Source organism: Pleuronectes platessa, chromosome 9 (genome assembly GCF_947347685.1).
Source record: "Pleuronectes platessa chromosome 9, fPlePla1.1, whole genome shotgun sequence".
Lineage (NCBI taxonomy): Eukaryota > Metazoa > Chordata > Actinopteri > Pleuronectiformes > Pleuronectidae > Pleuronectes > Pleuronectes platessa.
Window position 1 is genome coordinate 17,931,967 of NC_070634.1, and position 15,589 is coordinate 17,947,555.

Genomic DNA, 15,589 nt, shown 5'->3' on the forward strand with positions numbered 1-15,589 from the left:
CTCCAACGTGGAACGCCCTCTCCGTGCCTCTCCGAGGCTCCTCGGAGATTTTTTCGTGCAGCTCTCATTTTTCTAACTACACGTCGAAATGACGGACAGCCCACGGATAGCACTTGGCTGTGATTGGTCCGCGCCAGCATTTCGGAATGGAAACTTCCTGTTCCATTCCCTACATCACAATAAACCTAAATCTACGACTCTATGATTAATGTGACAAGTGTGTTAAGCCAGCGGCGTTGTCCGGCTGACGGTGGCTGGTTAGAGCACTTACAGCATGTGTGTACGGTCACATACGGTTATAACGAACTTTCATAACGGGGCTAGCGGGCTAGCCACCATGCTAACTGCGGTGGGAACAGCGCAAAAACCCGCTGACTTTAATCCCACGGCTCTCATGACACTGTTTCTCAAACACCGTCAGGTTAGAAGCAAACACTTGGTAGTAGTTAGTATTGGCTGTCCGTGCTGACTGTGTGTGGAAGCTGGGGGGGGGGGAGCTAGCTGCCTCCGTGTAGCTTCAAGCTGTTGCAGCTGTTGAATTAGCAACGCAGTTTGGAAACAAGACCGGGGAACCGCTGCGCTAAGACACGATAACATAAGCACTTTGACCCGCTGGGTGTCACTTTATTCAGCAAAAACTGTCGCGTCATCAACATCCTTTTTCTGTTAGTTGCCATCGTTCACTGTGTGTGAGGAGCCGGGAGGACGTAAATAAACCAGCGTGGACTTCTTCTATATACCTCATGAGGTAGGCTTCTCTATGCTCGACTTCCGTTTCGCCATCTACTGTTCTGGCGGTGAATTGTTTTCACAACAAAAAGGCTCGTAGAACTATAAATCAAAAAGGGTCCGTCCGATCCGTCCGTCCCTCCTTCCGAAACGGACTCGGAGAAGCATACTGAAGGCCAATGTATGCTTCTCCGTTTTGACGGACACGGACAGATAGGACCGCCCTCTCTTAAATATATATTTAATTAAATTAAATATATATTTTTTTAATTAAATTAAATGGGGGACATCCTGCGCAGAAGCCCATTGCGCACATTCTGCGCAGAAGCCCATCCTGCACATCCTTTTTTTTTTTTTATTATTAAATAAAATTTTTCCCTGTTTTTATATTTAATTAATTTAAATTAACATAGTGTAAGATATTTTGCAATCAATAGAAGAAGTCCTGCCAATTTTAAGTGTAACATATTGCCAGCTTAAAAATGGGAATGAGTGGAATTCGAACCCGGCTCGCTGTTGTTAAAGAGCGAACGCTTTACCGACTAAGACAAATTATCGTGTGTGTGTCGCTGTCATTTTATGCTGTTTTTGATAAACACTTCAGAGAAAATATTTTCTACTTTACTACATCTATCTGACAGCCTTACTTAAAAGTTATTTATATATTTTTGGCTTTTAGATACTGGATGAAACCTATTGTCAGAGAATAACCCAGTGGGGGGGATATTTTTTGAGAGAAGATTCCAGATTCATTCACTATATAGTCTCTGATCCATGAAGCTTCCTTCTACCAAGTTGTGTGGTACGGAGCCGAGACACTGGCCAGAGAAGAAAACACTTGGAATACGTTGCTTGTTTGGTCTGCATTTATGTCATGGGTGATGGGTAACGTAGTGCAAAGTCTAGTTAGTTGGTTTCGGTTAGGCTAAATCGCGGACATTTTACGGGCACTGAGCAACGACATGGTGAAGGCATTCGATTTAGACAGCGTCTCTCCTGAGGAGAAAGTATTGAAATGTCCCGAGGGTCAGTGAACAGGTAGGGGTGGGGCACGTGACAGTCTAGGCCAATGGCTGTAGGGTTTTGTGGGATGCCAGGCTCTCATTGGCTGATGAGTTGGCGTATCAAGGGTGAATGAGGAAGGGGAGTGAAGAATACAGTGGTGGATGATAGGAGTGTCGGAGTTACGAACAAGAAGTGTGTCATGTTCGCTGGACTTTAATAAAGTTACACATAAAGAGAGAAGTTTCCTGTCGTCTCTACGCGAGGACGCTACAATATGAACGTGTTCACCGTTCAAATTCATTATTTGTCATTGAGTTGCATTCAGTTCATCGTTCTCATAAAAGTGAACGTGTTCAATGAGCGCGTTCTTTTGCGTTCGTTCATGCACAACACTGCTGTCCTGTCTTCTGCCCACAGTCCTGCCAGTGTCACTGCAGATTCAGTATGACACCAACATGACAGAGAATTATGTCCATAGAAGAAGAAGAAGCAGCAGCTCGGGCTCTGATGACGCTGAACACTCTGAACTGCCTCGGAACCTCCTGACGACCTCTCATCTCTCTACTCTCAGAGATCTACTTTCAGACAAGAAAATCTCAGGTTGCACAACTGCGCCACACCCCCCCCGCTCAACTAATCACAGCACGATGACATGAAAATAAAGGTCATTTCGAGTAAAGATAAGCTGACATGTCATTTTGATGGTTAAATGCTTCCGTCGTTTCTTTGTTTCTGAAGTTCGTTTAGGTCTCCGTGTATCTCTCAGTGGTCCAAGTGAGCTTCTCGACCCTCAGTTCCTCCTCTCACTCAGCAAACAGGTCAGTAGATATTAATACTTTTAAAAGTCATATCATATATCTTTCCCTCGTGGTGTCTGTTCAGGGAATTAATTCATGTTGTTAGGGGGGTGTTGGATGTGTTCAACTACAAACTTAAAATAATCTTTGGTTGAAAGACAAACAAAAAATCATCAACTGTGTTTTTCCCATAGGATTTAAGAATACCCCCCCTGTCCCCCCCACCCCCACTCCCAGTTACTCCATTAGTTAGATCATAATGACCTGATAAACATGTGAGTGAAGACTTAGTTTGACGAGGAACAAAGTCACCACCCAACTAATCAATGCTCACAGAGTCTAAAGGTCAGAAACTGAAACCTCTGTGTTGGTTTTGGTCAGACTCGGTTATATGTCATTTATTCACCAGTAAACAGTGAAGCAATCAGCAGCCGAAGTTATTTACCTTTAATCTGTGAACTCTGGACGTTTCAGACTGACAGCCCTTTTTTTACAGGAATGTGTGGATTAAAAGATTAGAGTCTCTCGAGCTCTGCACACTGCGGATGAAGGGGAGGTCGAGCATCGCTGAAACTAGTTTTTGAAGGAGCAGGGGAGACACTTGAAGCTGCTGTGTTGAAGTTGCTGCTTGTGACTGTTGTGTCTCTGTTTTTCTGCCTTTTCTCTGTAAAGCCAGGACTCTACAACACTGGAGGGAAGCCAGGAGTCTTCACTATGAGAATTGTGGGAATAAAGAAAGCAGCTGCTGCACCCTGAGATGTCATCATCCACAGTCAACCCCATGATCTCTATGATTAGTATGATTAGGTCAAGTAAGGTTAAGTTAGGTTTCTTTATTAGTTCCCAAGGGTAAATTTGTTGTTCAGACAGTGTACAGCAATCCATAGAAACAGACCGGAAACAGATTATTGGAGACATTAATAAAAAATGTAAATTACAAAATATGTTTTCCTTCTTCCTTCTAAAGCTATATTTTAATTCAAGGTTTGCGTTAAATAAACTTCATGAATAAGCAAGCAACTTAAAGCACACATAAATTAACATAAGAAAACAATAGATAAACAAGGCTAGGGGTAATAAACAAAGTTTTCACAGAAACACATATGATTATGATAAAGTAAATTGATATATACGTAGGTAAACTATGTAAATTTGGTGCAAAGATACAAGATTTTACTGCTTTTCTATTACAGGAGGTAGACAATGTGCTAAATACAGATATCTGCTTCCCTTTGACAGAAGAATTTCGTTTTTAACCCTTTGCATTTAGATGTGGACCATGGCCACTGAGATTATGAGGTTGCATGGGGGGGGGGGGGGACTCTCTTGTACAGTGTGAAACCCAACAATACATTTTTTTAAAGCAAAGTATAAAAACGCCGTATAGTCCCAGAAAACCCAATAGATGCCTTTAAAGATTAATTTTAATGTCTGTGTCGTGTTCAGTGACTGGCACTTGACCCCGCCCATGAAACGAACGAGCCAATGGCACCAGACGCCGGGTATCTGTTCCCTCCCTGTTGGTGGAGCTGCCCATGACAGTGAGGAAGTAGCTCTGCACTTCACCGGTCATGACTGTGGCCGTGAACGTCCCGACTCCTCACTGTAAATAAGACACGGATCCGCGCTGCGCCAGTTGCGCAAGGATGGCAGAGTCGGTGGAGGACACGCTGCCCGACGAGGAGAGGGAGTTCCAGAAGACCGTGGCTCTGATCGGAGGAAAGGAGCGGATTTACTTGGTCTGTGATGTTCGTGAAATTAAAGAGGAAGACGTGGAGGACGCCGGGATCCTGCAGGAGTTCCTACGTGACATGTTTCACGGCAGCAGCCATGTGAAAAGCAACGGGCAGCCCCACTCCTCCTCCCCAGACAACCCAGAAGACACTGCGAGCGAGAACCACATATACAGCAAGACAGAGGCAGCTACGTGTAGTAATGAAATCCCTCTGGCAGAGAGGCCCAAGGATTTGGATGTAGGAGCTTGTCCGGTGGCACAGACGAGCTCCGGCGACAGCAAGGCGCGGTCCGCTCAGAGGACAGCGACGCGCAGGGCCGACATTTCCAGCGTGAAGCGAGCGATAGACTCATCCATCATCATCTTCATCTTCAGAGAGACGTTTGTCGCCACAGACTCCAGCGAGCTGTGCGTAAAGGAGATCCTGAAGGACGTCAGGGCGCGCACGAAGCGTGCCAGGATCCCGCGGCCGGCTCTCATTGGATTAATCCACGCCAGACAGGAGAGCGCCGAGACCCGCCGGTGCGCGCAGCTCCTGGAGAGTCTGATCCGCTCAGTGTTCCACAAACATCCTCCGGAGACGATATGGAGCGACTGTTTCATCCCGAACCGAGAGACCAACATGCTCAGCATCAAGAGAAACACCTGCAGAGTGCTACACTCGTCCCAAACAGCAGGTGTATTATGACGCATGTTCAAGTTTGTGATTCGTGCAGAATTTACAGTAACGTGTCCTAAGACATGTGCTTGGCCCCTGGAGTTTGACCCCTGGAGTCTGTCAACAGGACACCATGCTGTTTGGTGACTCGGGACATATTTGACAACATTTTTAATTGGGTTCAGATTTGAAACTTTAAATCAAGGGCCTCTATTGTGCAGATATCACACAACCCTGCAGCTCATGTATAACTATAACTTAAAGGGAAATAACAATGTCTTTGGTTTAGAAAACCATCTTATTCAAAGTAAATAAATATCTAGTCATAGTGATATCTTTCAGGATAAAATAAATTTGGTAATGATTGGACAATTGTAAATTCACCGCATTCACAGCGTACGGAGGCCAACATGCTCAGCATCAAGAACAATGCCTGCAAAGTTGTACATGTATTAACACACATCCTCATATTCAGGTAATATGTGATTAGTGTAGAATAATGCAGTATGTTAAACAAGCATGAGCCCATCATGAACATCAGCAGGGCAAATGTTTGTTGACATGGAGTTTGAACCCTGCTATCTTTAAACAGGACAACGTGCAGTTTGATGCACAGCCAACATTTGAAAATTGGTAAAGATACTTCAAACGATGGCTCTATATTGTATATATATCACACAATCCTCCAGCTCATATGTAGATTAACTGAAAGGGCAATAACAATGCCTTTCTTTCAGAAAACCCTCGAATAATTCAGTGTACCTCATGATACCTCACGGGATAAAATAGCATTGATTATAACAGGACAATTGATAATCCACTAATGAGTTCAATCACAGTCTACGTTCCTGCAGACAGTGTTGTAATCTGTGTAAGAGCACTCCATTATATAGGTCAGTCCATGACATTCACGAGATCACACAATTCTGCACACATTTTTCTTCCCAGGCATGGCTGCAAAGGCCCCGGGAACAAAAGGAGCATTCATGAAACAAGCAGGCCCTTAGATAAGCTGCCAAGTTGCTAAATGCTTTATTATTGCCTCTTTTTAGATAATACCAGGAATAGAGGGAACCCGCTTCTCTGGCCATTCCAATGTTTGTTCTGGCATCGGAGAAGAGGAGGCGGCGGTCAGACCAACAACTCTACGAACAGCAGGCAAAGAGGTAGATGCTTCACCCCTATTCAGACTGATAGAGCCAGGCATTTCCACTTCCACTGGGCATTTTCTTTGAACCTCCTTTTTTCTATTCTTTTCTATCCTTATGTATATATACATCAGATTGTTCTTGTACTCCTGGAGTTGGTGTTTATATCCCAGATTGCACTACACGGGTTAAAGGCATAGATACAGGTTCCCAGTATTTCACAGGATCTACAGACAGATGGCAAGTCACATATTAACACTTTATGAGCTTCTCTTTGCATCAGATTTAATGCAGTGATGATAATTTAGAAAAATCAATCTGTTTTAGATGATACAGCAGGGACCAGCTTCATTAAAGCAAAATGCAATGTGGTCGTAAGGTCTAGGTGGACAAGTGAATTTCTTTTTGGGGGAAATTTAAGAAATCTTTTACCTTTTACTATTGTTTATCCTCAATGGGAACATACAACTGAAAAACACAACTTGTGTAATGGATTGGATGTCAGATTGAGTCTATACACAAAAATGTTAAGAGCATTCTTATGTTAAACTTGAATATTTAGCCACGATTGAAGCTATAACAGAGAGCACAGATTTTTTTTATTTTCTTTAAACTCTGGTTGCATTGTACGTAATAGTATTTATTAATGTTTTACAGGTGATAGTCTAGAAGAAGGAATCCCTCTGCAAAAAAACAATTTTGTGACTGTTGGGCGTCATGTGGACGGAGAACCACCTGGAGGTGAAAGCTGATGTCCGGACACGTGACCTTATGGCTGCAGGCCTATCGCTATGGACAATCCTGGTTTTACTGTGAAGTTGGCCTCATGATGCTGCAGCGCCTTAAAACAGGGATTTCCTTATGGTGCTCAAAATTCCCAATGCTGAGCCAACGTGATTCCTGAAGCAGTATTTTGTTAAACAGTCTAATCTGTTGCCGTCTTGCTGATTGTTATTTATGTAAAGAGCAGTAGAAGCTGAAACACATTAACGTACGTTTTTTGGGGGGCAGAGACCTTCAGATAGAGATCTGTACGTTAGCTTATTACATTCTGTGACTGCACAATAGTGGAAGTAGACATTTTACAGCACATTTACAACTTTAACATGATGCACAGTCGAAACACAGAACAAGACTAACAACTGGGCAATGAGGGCCACTGCTCCACGGGACCCCCAAACTTCAGGCGTACCGTTTATCAACTGGTCTGTGCTATAGTTGAATTTTTTTTATTTGTGCTCATTATCATTTATTTTGGAAAATACCCGATTAAATCACAGTGTCAGCTGACATGATAGAGGTCTTTATTAGTGTAGCTGACTGAAGCTCTATCTTTTAAAGCGGGCCTGTGTCAAAATCTACTATTTCCACATCCTTCCAATATGTTAATTTTAGATACATGAATTGAGCATTTTATTAGGAACACACCTGGTTATTAATGCAATTTATACACTAATCCAATCATGTGGCAGCAGTTTAGTGGATAAGATCGTGTTCATGTAATGGAGACCTTACCAGTATTAGTGTGATGCTCCTTATGCAGTGCTGACTGAATGTGTTAATTTGGCATATTTTCTGTTGTGTTAAATTATTGCACATCTAACCTGGAGCTCGATCAAGTGAAGAAAAACTGTAAAACTGCACAGAGAACAGGAATAACTGTGAAAAGGGGCCCAACTTTTCTTATTTTGACTGACCCTGGGATTCTGTTTTCAGGATTTGTGCCTTTACACGACTGCTAGTATCAATAGCCTTATCTATAACAGAAACTGCATAGTCTGCTTTTCACTTTTTTATGTATTAATGTAGGCTACAAACTGCCAGCGGTCTGTACAGTAATATAAATAAAACCATCCGGTGTATCTCTTGATAAGAAGAACTTTCTCTACACTTTTTCACTAAATATTCAGAGAGCAGCATCCGTCAGTCAACATGACAATGCCACATATTACCTTTTAAAGCATGACAACCATATTTACTACGAAACTGTGAACAGCATGGATATTTTATTTTTGTTTTATTTCATATTCCTTTTTTGTCACCAGTCTTAATAAGAAAACACAGAGGATCCATGTAGAAGTGAGCTCCACCAAACCAAACATTATGTACCTGGGTTTATTGTCAACGCTCAGCTTAAATAGCAACACCACTACACACACCTATACTACTTGCATTCTAAAAATAATGGAGATGTAACTTTAATTGTATTAAGAAGAAACCAAAAAAGTTTTCTGTGTAAATATACATTTTGCCAAAAGTATGACGAGATCAATTAGGTAAAATTGAATTAAATATTCAACCTGCACTTACTGTACACTTTACTGACAATTTCGAAATAAAAGACTGACAACCTCTTATTTTAATATAATTGATAACATTGTCAGACAGTTGTGAGAAAATGATTTAGGGATAAAAGTCAATCTGTGATCTATTTTAAATGTTATCTTTCTGTCTTGAAATGCATTTTCTGACCTCACTGAAGTGCACACACAGCACAGATGTATGACCCAACAGTGGGAGTCTATATCGCCCACAGAAATGCCTGTCCATGAATTTGTCTGATTACTATATCTAAATAATCATTTTTCAGATCCTATTAAAACCTGCCAGACAATATTTAACCTTATAAAGCAAACGCAGGTTTGTACAATCAATAAAGATTTGGACTGTGTAATATAATAGTTTAGTGTGTATTTATAGTCAGGCGCAAATGGGGGCCGCGCTAAGCTGAGGTCCTCTAGAAGGGGACCTGCGGTGTCAGACAAAAAAGAAGTTAGCGGCTGGTTGTTGTGGATTCTCGGTGGACTGACAATAAAACTGTGGCATCTTCTTCATCCTCGGACGTTAAACCTCTTGAACTTCCACCGTCGCACCAGGTTCTTGGGGCTGAGGGGGAAATAAAGAACCAATCATGATCACATCTGCCGGTAGGTCGTAGACTCGGTTCTCATTTCGCTAGCTTGTCTTTAGCATGCTGCCATTGAATTAGCTGAGTCACAGAGCTAAACTAGCAGTGTTCACCGGTGACAGGACATTTAGCAAACATGTTCTAACTTCACGGACAAACGCTTTCTCACCGTGTGTTTAACTGTAACGTGGGGATGGTTTTAACCGTTGCATCAGTTTCTTTGTACAGGAATGTTTAGAAAATGTTGTTGTCACGTTCATGCTAGCAGTGCTAAATGTGATCTCTGCTGCTCGTATAATAAAGATCACGGTCAACATAATGAAAACTAAAGAATGGGTTTCATCTTGGTAACGACCCAACAAATAATGGTTCTTTTTATGCGACTTAATGTGAGTTAAGTTTTGCAAATCACGATCAGGTTCAACCATTTGCTCTGTCAGTCAGTTCGGGAGTTTAATCGGTAAATAAAGCGCGTTTGTGAAATTGTAACGATGAATAAGCAGAAAATTAAACATAACCTTTGATTTAATCTGTTGATCATTTGCAAAATGATACTAGGTTTTCACAAAATTATTTCCTCTCAAATGAAAATTCCTTCTGCATTTCTCTGTCATGTCTGTTACAAATGTATTTCTAAGATTATATTTTACATTCCTCTGGGTATATGGATTACTGGTCGTTCAGAAGATATTTTAAGATGTTCAGATGCTTTTTAATGTATAATAGTAATCTGCAGATTTGATTATACCAATAATCATTAGTTTCAACCCTAATGAATAAAACAGGTTAAATTAGCTTAAATTCAATAACTAAGGCACTTAAATAATCAACTCAGGTTTGAATGAAATCATACACTTCTGACTTCATAGGGTCAAGTGTCATCTAAGAGATGAAGGTGTGTGTGTGTGTGTGTGAACCTCTCAATCAGTTCTGATTTCCTTTCTTTTTAGCTGGAATTATTTCCCTCCTTGACGAGGAAGAGCCGCAGCTCAAGGTAAGATGAGTGTGGTGTGGTGCCTCAAGATGAAATAATCTGAGATACCTTCATCTCATGTCATGTTCACTGCTGTTTATATATAAAGAAATTGCAAGCCAGTTTTTAACATACGAGTATAAGCACATAAGTTGTAGGGCACTTAAATGTAAAGGATCTAAATGAAACAACTGTCTCGTTTACAGGAGTTTGCTCTGCACAAGCTCGACTCCATTGTGAATGACTTCTGGGCTGAGATTTCTGGATCTGTAGATAAAATGTAAGTATGACTACGTTATGACTGGAAACTGTAACTGATGCTCAAAAACCTACAGTAGGGAAAATTAGTCTACACCCCTGGATTTGTTTTTAAATCCAAATACAGCAAAAACTGTATCACCTGCCTTTTATAAGTGGTGACAAGTCCATATTGGCACACCTCAACAGAGGCAGATAAAATGTAGCAGGGCATTGTAGTTTGCTAGTAGCTACTTTTTGGCACAAACTGCTCATGGGCAGTTGAAGACACAGTTAATGTTGATTGGGTGACGCATATACATTTAATTGTGTGAAAAAATACCACTTCTTGGTGCAAGTTTTCATTCTTGTTAACTGTAACCATTTGTTTTCTACTCAGTGAGGTCTTGTATGAGGATGAGACGTTTCGGAGTCGAGCATTCGCTGCCTTGGTGGCGTCTAAGGTTTTCTACCACCTGGGAGCCTTTGAGGAATCTCTGAACTACGCACTTGGTGCTGGGGAACTCTTCAATGTCACAGACAACTCAGAATATGTGGAGACCATCATTGGTGAGAGAACCAAAAAAAAGCACTTGACCCTATTTACCATTTTTTTTTTGGTGACCATGTGACAATACTCTTGTTTTGAGTCTGCTGTGAACGTGGTACTCTTGTGTGCCAGTGTGAAGTACATGAGCCAATAAATTAAGTATGGAATAAAATGTTGACTTGAACTTGGTAGTTGAATTCTGCAGTAAATGAAGACCCTCTTTTCTTTGTGTCGGCCAGCCAAATGCATTGACCACTACACCAAGCTGCGGGTCGAGAATGCCGAGCTGCCAGAGGAGGAGGAGAAGAAAAGCATTGATCCCCGCCTGGAGGGGATTGTCAACAAGATGTTTCTGCGTTGCCTTGACGATCACAAGTACAAGCAGGCCATTGGCATCGCCTTGGAGACCAGGCGCCTTGATATGTTTGAGAAAACCATCTTGGAATCGGTTAGCAGCTTTTGTTTTGTTTGTTTGCACCCTCCAATTTTATTTGCAATACAAGTGAAATTGTTGCACTGTTGAGCTCTGAATACATTATTGCTACAAGCATATTTGAGACAAGAGTCCAGGTTTTAGTTTCTGAGGCAGACTGTCCAGAATTATTCCGCCTTTTTCATGAAACACATAAGTAACTGTTTTCTTTATCTCTTCATGCAGACCGATGTGAGCGGGCTCCTTGCCTACAGCCTGAAAGTGTGCATGTCGCTAATGCAGAACAAGAAATTCCGTAATGAGGTGTTGCGCGTGCTGGTCAAGCTCTACATGAACTTGGAGAAGCCTGATTTCATCAATGTCTGCCAGGTAAACATCAAATACTCAACCAACTCAGATGGTAATTGTTATGATTATGCATCAGTCATTCATTGTTTGGGAATATTGACAAGCACTTTTTAACAGTTCATGTCTTTGATTTCTTAAAATGCAGCTTTAATGTAATTGGGATTAGACCATCATTAGTTTCTCAAAATATAATATAAATGACTTGTTTGTTAGCAAGAGTCAAACAGACTAAAAGGTACTGGTGCAACTCTTTACGACCGTTCACAGGTCTACTTAACAAACTTGATTCCCATCAAGTGTGAACCTAAATTCTCCAACTGATATTTTTTTTGTCCTTTTCTCTCTAGTGCCTGATATTCCTGGATGACCCACAGGCTGTGAGCGACATCCTGGAGAAGCTAGTGAAGGAGGACAACCTGCTGATGGCCTATCAGATCTGCTTTGACCTGTACGAGAGCGCCAGCCAGCAATTCCTCTCCTCTGTCATCCAGAACCTAAGGACTGTTGGAACACCGATTCCCGCTGTACCTGGCTCTACAAATACAGGAACTGTGCCAACGCCTGACAAAGACAGGTGGGCAGGGAAAGAAAACAATAACACACCAATACCCATGTTTAAGCACCATGTGGAACTCCGGTTCACCAGCAGTCGGTACCGAAACCCAAGTCCGGGGGCTAAATTATCAGTCTGTATTGACATCTTTTCTCCTTTAAGTTTAAGTACAGTCAAGTTATTAGGGACCTCGGATACCAATTTAAAACTAAAAAACACTTGTTTATATTTGTTACTTCAAATTAGGTGATTCAATACTCGTACGTCTTTTTCCTGTGTTACAGTGATGCAATGGAGACAGATGACAAAGCCGGGAGCTCCCCAGCTGGAAAGCTTGCAGAAACGGTTAGATCTTAGGATGGATTGTACATCCAAACTTTTGTGATACCAGCTGTTTGTGATTAATTTAGTTTTTCCCACACAGAGCAACTCTTATTTGGCTGTTTGTGTGTTCTTCAGAAAGATGAGCCCAAAGACCAGAATGCCAAGATGATTAAAATCCTCAGCGGGGAGATGGCCATTGAGCTGCACTTGCAGTTTCTAATTCGAAACAACAATACAGATCTAATGATTCTCAAAAACACAAAGGTAAGTAGATTAACGTCCAAATTACTGTTTACATGGTCAAATGAACTACTCAATGGGCTGTTACAGCTACTTCACTCAATTTCCTTTTTCCATCACTCTAGGACGCAGTCCGGAATTCTGTGTGCCACACAGCCACAGTAATAGCCAACTCTTTCATGCACACAGGAACAACAAGTGACCAGTTCCTCAGGTAACTGTATAGCTTCAACCAAACGAGGAACAACAATCAATTTCACACATTGCACAAAGCGACTGAGAAACGTATACTCCAAATGATGTTAGGTCTAAAGGTTTTTGTTTTATATATTTTTTAGAGAAAACTTAGAATGGCTTGCAAGAGCCACCAACTGGGCAAAGTTCACAGCAACAGCAAGTCTGGGTGTCATCCACAAGGTAATTTTCCGTCACACTGTTGATGGTATAATCTAAGTAACATTTTTAATGCATATTATAAATGTAATATAATTTCATTTTGAATATTAAATGCTTTGTTTTCCAGGGCCATGAGAAAGAGGCTCTCCAGTTAATGGCCACCTACTTGCCCAAAGACACTTCCCCTGGTTCAGCCTACCAGGAAGGAGGAGGCCTGTACGCTCTGGGACTCATTCATGCCAACCATGGTGGCGACATTATCGACTACCTGCTCAGTCAACTCAAGAACGCAAGCAATGATGTGAGTGTCTTGATGTTAACTTTGAATGCTGCTTGTAACGAAATACACTTCTTTTTAAAGTTTAGAAAACCTCAATATTCCTGTTATTTACATTTACTCTGGTCTCTATATCGCTATAAAGTTATAACTTGGAACAAATAAATAATACAAGGAGAAAACAACATTAGTGCCTCAGGTGTTTAGCTGAGAAAAGCCATTTATTTTGAGTCACAGTCAGTTGGTGGATTTATGTTCCGTGTTCCATCGCTCATGTCTGTTTTCTTCTTCTGCGGTACAGATCGTCCGTCATGGTGGTGCTCTTGGCCTTGGCTTGGCTGCTCTGGGCACAGCCAGACAGGATGTTTACGACCTCCTCAAATCCAACCTGTACCAGGATGATGCTGTAACTGGTGTGTAGGCCAATGACAAAATCTCAAAACTGAAATGTTTTCTGATAAGGAGGGTGGCTAAATCGTTTTTTTTAGTTTTTTAGTATTCAGTTGGCAAACAATTACCAACCTTTCCAGGTCTGATAGGCTTGGAAATTATTTTTGGGGAAGAATATGTGGTTAAACAAATGTAGTGACAAAAAGGTGTCCTTTATGCAACATGTAGTGATTTCTCAAGATCTTTAACATGCATTGATTGTTGTTGAATCTAGTTCAGTAATATACACAAGTAAACATCTGATTTGGGTTTAAAACAAACAACCTGCTGATGGTAATGTGTAACCCCTCAGGTGAAGCTGCAGGTCTGGCTCTGGGTCTCGTCATGTTGGGCTCCAAGTCCGCCCAGGCCATTGAGGACATGGTCGGCTATGCTCAGGAGACGCAGCATGAGAAGATCTTGCGTGGCCTGGCAGTTGGAATCGCCATGGTGATGTACGGACGCATGGAGGAGGCTGATGCCCTCATTGAAAGCCTCTGCAGAGACAAGGTGAGGCTGAAATGCACACCGGGGCAAATGTACATGCAGTGCTTTTGTGGCACTCGTGCAGCTTTTACATTTAAAAACACTATACATGCAAGGACCCCAGCTTGAATTGGAAAAATAAATAGTTGGGAAGCTGTTAAAAGTACCATCGCACTCCGTAAACCTTGCAGTTGGCCAGTTCTTATGTGGATGCTTTGACTCCTGTATTCAAACAACACCAGGTTGTGTATATCTATTATATGGGAGACTCTACCTCTGTACTGTGCGCCAGAAACCCTTCTGTAAGACATGAATGTGGTAAATGACTCAATTAAAGTTGATCTCGGTTTTGTATCCAGACACAAAGTCTCAAAGCTCTGCTTCCTCTCACTGTCAATGATAGGACCCCATCCTGCGGCGTTCTGGAATGTACTCAGTGGGAATGGCCTACTGCGGCTCTGGGAACAACAAGGCCATTCGGCGTCTGCTACATGTCGCTGTGAGTATTTCCTGTTATGTCTCCTCTTCACAACACTTTTTCAGAGGAGACAGGTTTATCTTGCTGGCATTGAAGCGATGCCAAGAGCCAGAGCTGCAAAACTGTAGCTGGCATTACTTGGTTACTGATTCATGTTTGTTAAAAGAAGTTTTGCTGGAATTCAACATTTGACTCTTCTTAAAGGGTCAGACATCAGCAACATTGATGTTCTGATCATTTTATGAATCTGTGATTGAAGTTCAGAACCCATCAAGTCTTGAAAGTTTTTGTTAAAACCAGCGCTAATTGTTAGATCCACCTAACACTGAAATAATACAATTTCAACAAGGAAAATAACTGGTTTGTCAGATGGCAGCTTAAACTAATGACAATATAACATAATGATTAAATATATATATATATATATATATATGTATGTATGTGTCAATATACTTTCAGTGGCTTCATTTGAAAACAAAATATAATTGACAGGTTTGAACAGTTCAACATGTTGTCCTGTAGGTGGTGCCTTATACAAGCTATCAGATGGTCACACTGTGAGCCATAAGGGAGCCACATCGATAATGTTAATTGCAGGATTTGATGAGTCTCAGTATTGGCTGTGGTGATTTGACTGTTTTACTTTTTTTCTTAAATAAGGTGAGTGACGTGAACGATGACGTCAGAAGGGCTGCTGTCGAGTCCATCGGCTTCATCTTGTTCAGGTAGGTTTCCAGACTGCATTACTTGAATGAAGGATACTCTTGTTTAGTTTCTCTATATCCAACAGAGGGCTTTCTCTTTAAGGCCTCAAGGAACTGGCCAAACTCCCAGTTCCTTATTCCCAGCACACACACACATGCTCACTGCTTTGTGTGGAGACTA

General features: G+C 41.6%; 2 protein-coding genes across 2 annotated transcripts in view; both read left to right on the forward strand.

Annotated features, from left to right (window-relative positions):
• The first annotated feature begins 4,040 nt into the window (after positions 1-4,040).
• On the forward strand, positions 4,041-7,951 carry LOC128448363 (uncharacterized). Its single transcript, XM_053430968.1, has 3 exons — positions 4,041-4,943; positions 5,977-6,090; positions 6,730-7,951. Exons 1-3 carry the CDS (start codon positions 4,178-4,180, stop codon positions 6,822-6,824), a joined length of 975 nt encoding a protein of 324 aa, XP_053286943.1. The 5' UTR covers positions 4,041-4,177; the 3' UTR covers positions 6,825-7,951.
• Positions 7,952-8,792: 841 nt separating this feature from the next.
• Positions 8,793-15,589, forward strand: part of psmd1 (proteasome 26S subunit, non-ATPase 1) — a 33,361-nt gene continuing 26,564 nt past the window's right edge. The window contains exons 1-16 of the mRNA XM_053430965.1: positions 8,793-8,999; positions 9,931-9,974; positions 10,160-10,233; positions 10,591-10,760; positions 10,980-11,188; positions 11,399-11,542; positions 11,869-12,095; positions 12,359-12,419; positions 12,534-12,662; positions 12,764-12,852; positions 12,977-13,055; positions 13,162-13,335; positions 13,613-13,724; positions 14,054-14,250; positions 14,630-14,725; positions 15,365-15,429. Coding sequence (XP_053286940.1) covers positions 8,984-8,999; positions 9,931-9,974; positions 10,160-10,233; positions 10,591-10,760; positions 10,980-11,188; positions 11,399-11,542; positions 11,869-12,095; positions 12,359-12,419; positions 12,534-12,662; positions 12,764-12,852; positions 12,977-13,055; positions 13,162-13,335; positions 13,613-13,724; positions 14,054-14,250; positions 14,630-14,725; positions 15,365-15,429 — 1,886 coding nt within the window. The 5' untranslated portion in view covers positions 8,793-8,983. The remainder of the gene's footprint in view (positions 9,000-9,930; positions 9,975-10,159; positions 10,234-10,590; positions 10,761-10,979; positions 11,189-11,398; positions 11,543-11,868; positions 12,096-12,358; positions 12,420-12,533; positions 12,663-12,763; positions 12,853-12,976; positions 13,056-13,161; positions 13,336-13,612; positions 13,725-14,053; positions 14,251-14,629; positions 14,726-15,364; positions 15,430-15,589) is intronic.

Coding starts and splice junctions, on each gene's coding strand:
- LOC128448363 (XM_053430968.1), top strand. CDS start 4,178: ATGGCAGAGTCGGTGGAGGACACGCTGCCCGACGAGGAGAGGGAGTTC. Junction 4,944..5,976: donor ACACTCGTCCCAAACAGCAG/GTGTATTATGAC, acceptor GCCTCTTTTTAG/ATAATACCAGGAATAGAGGG. Junction 6,091..6,729: donor TACGAACAGCAGGCAAAGAG/GTAGATGCTTCA, acceptor AATGTTTTACAG/GTGATAGTCTAGAAGAAGGA.